Source organism: Myotis brandtii, unplaced genomic scaffold, assembly GCF_000412655.1.
Source record: "Myotis brandtii unplaced genomic scaffold, ASM41265v1 scaffold1279, whole genome shotgun sequence".
Lineage (NCBI taxonomy): Eukaryota > Metazoa > Chordata > Mammalia > Chiroptera > Vespertilionidae > Myotis > Myotis brandtii.
In genome coordinates, this window is record NW_005354503.1 from 105961 (window position 1) to 107934 (window position 1974).

General features: G+C 56.0%; 1 protein-coding gene across 1 annotated transcript in view; it reads left to right on the top strand.

Moving 5' to 3' along the window:
• Positions 1 to 1383: 1383 nt before the first annotated feature.
• Positions 1384 to 1974, top strand: part of ADCY4 (adenylate cyclase 4) — a 19247-nt gene continuing 18656 nt past the window's right edge. Inside the window, exons 1-2 of the mRNA XM_014534286.1 lie at positions 1384 to 1515; positions 1809 to 1969. Of these exons, the coding sequence (XP_014389772.1) occupies positions 1855 to 1969 (115 nt within the window). The 5' untranslated portion in view covers positions 1384 to 1515; positions 1809 to 1854. The remainder of the gene's footprint in view (positions 1516 to 1808; positions 1970 to 1974) is intronic.

Genomic DNA, 1974 nt, shown 5'->3' on the forward strand with positions numbered 1-1974 from the left:
GTACTGATGGGGTGGTCATAATAATCTGTCCACTCTGTATGTTCTCCCATGCAGTAGGCTCTCTTGTTGTTTTGTTATTGGTTTCTTTTGCTGTGCAAAAGATTTTTATTTTGATGTAGTCCCATTTATTTATTTTCTCCTTAGTTTCCATTGCCTTAGGAACTATAGTGGTAAAGATATTGCCAAGACATCTATCTGCTATTTTGCTGCCTATGAAAGTGGTGGTATTTTAACCAAAGTACCACGCAGGAGGCTAAGGTGTCAGCCATAGGAGAGAAGGGACATGGATGGGAAGTTGGGGAGCTGGCATTGAGGGTGGCGGAGGCAATGCAATCTCCCTGAGACCGGAAGTGGAATGCTGAGAGCTGGGGGTGGGCAATGTCATGGCACACAAGGTCAGGGCCCAGCCGTGGCAGGAAGGAATCCCAGAGGCCTGGCTCCTGGGGCCCACTCTAATCTCAGAGCAGGGCACTTCCTCTAGAGCAGGCAAGACCTGACCCATAAACCAGTGATGGCGAACCTTTTGAGCTCGGCATGTCAGCATTTTGAAAAACCCTAACTTAACTCTGGTGCCGTGTCACATATAGAAATTTTTTTTATATTTGCAACCTTAGTAAAACAAAGATTTATATTTTTGATATTTATTTTATATATTTAAATGCCATTTAACAAAGAAAAATCAACCAAAAAAATGAGTTCGCGTGTCACCTCTGACACGCGTGTCATAGGTTCGCCATCTCTGCCCTAAACCAAACTCTGGGGTTAGATGCTGTCCCTGCTTTTCTTCTGGGCTACAAAGACTGGGCTCTGGGGTCCTGGGAGGGGCTCTCCATGGGAATTTGCAGACCTTGTGCCCAGCAGGAGAGACCCCTCCAGTTTCTCCGAGGTCAGCCCCCACACTATCACCTTCCTCCATCACACACACTCACATGCACGCTGCTTCTGAGGTGGGAGTCTTTTGGGGTCTCCGCTTGTCTGGGAGTGGAAAGCTATGGCTTCTCAAAGCTATGCACAGACCTGCCCCCAACCACGGAGCTGGCGATGGCGGGAGAATAGACAATTATTTGGCCAGGGCCACAGCGGTGGCTGTCCAGGCCCGAGAGTTGGAGGGGGAAATGAGCCCCCATCTTAGTCTCTCCAGCCCTCTCTCAGCCTCCCCGAATCCAAGCATTGTACCTCAGTTTTAACACTTGCCACTTCGCGGGCCCACCCCACCCCCTCGAATCTCTCGTGTAGTCACCTTCTCTCCTAGATGGGGGAAGGGGGAAGGGGAAAGGCAGTGCTGTTAGGAGAGACAATCAAAGTGGGGGAGGAGGCCTGGGGAGGCCCGCTCGGGCACGGGAAGGGCCGGGCTGTTTCATCGGGGAAGTGGGAGGGGGCCCGCGGCGCCGGGAGGGAAGCGCCTGTCGCCCGGGGCTCAGAGCCACTAACTTTGCGGCGAGGAGTGACTCCGCAGCTAACTCCCCGAGCTCCCTCCCGGGCCTGGCACACTCAGCTGCAGCAGCCTCGCAGGCGGTGAGTTGGGGGAGAGAGGGAACCCGTTGCTTCAACCCCAAATCCTGTCCCCCTGGAGGTGAGGTTTTGCTCGGGCACCTCCGGAGTCCGGGTTTGAGGGAGGAGGAGCGAAGGATTGGGCAGAGCTCTTGCCGCCAACTGGGAGAACACTGGCAGCCACAGGGTGTGCCTGGAAGGAGATGGGATGGCCTGAGGCTGGGGGTGGGGATGGCAGCGGCTTGTACCTGGTGAGGGGGACGCGGCTGGGGCTGGCTGGGGCCGCGGGCGGTAACCCGGACACCGACCCTCCCCAGCCCCGTGCCTGCGTCCAGGCGGTGCAGCGCGGGACTAGGGGAGACCATGGCCCGACTCTTCAGTCCCCGGCCGCCACCCAGCGAAGACCTCTTCTATGAGACCTACTACAGCCTGAGCCAACAGTACCCGCTGCTGCTGCTGCTGCTGGTGATCGTGCTCTGCGCG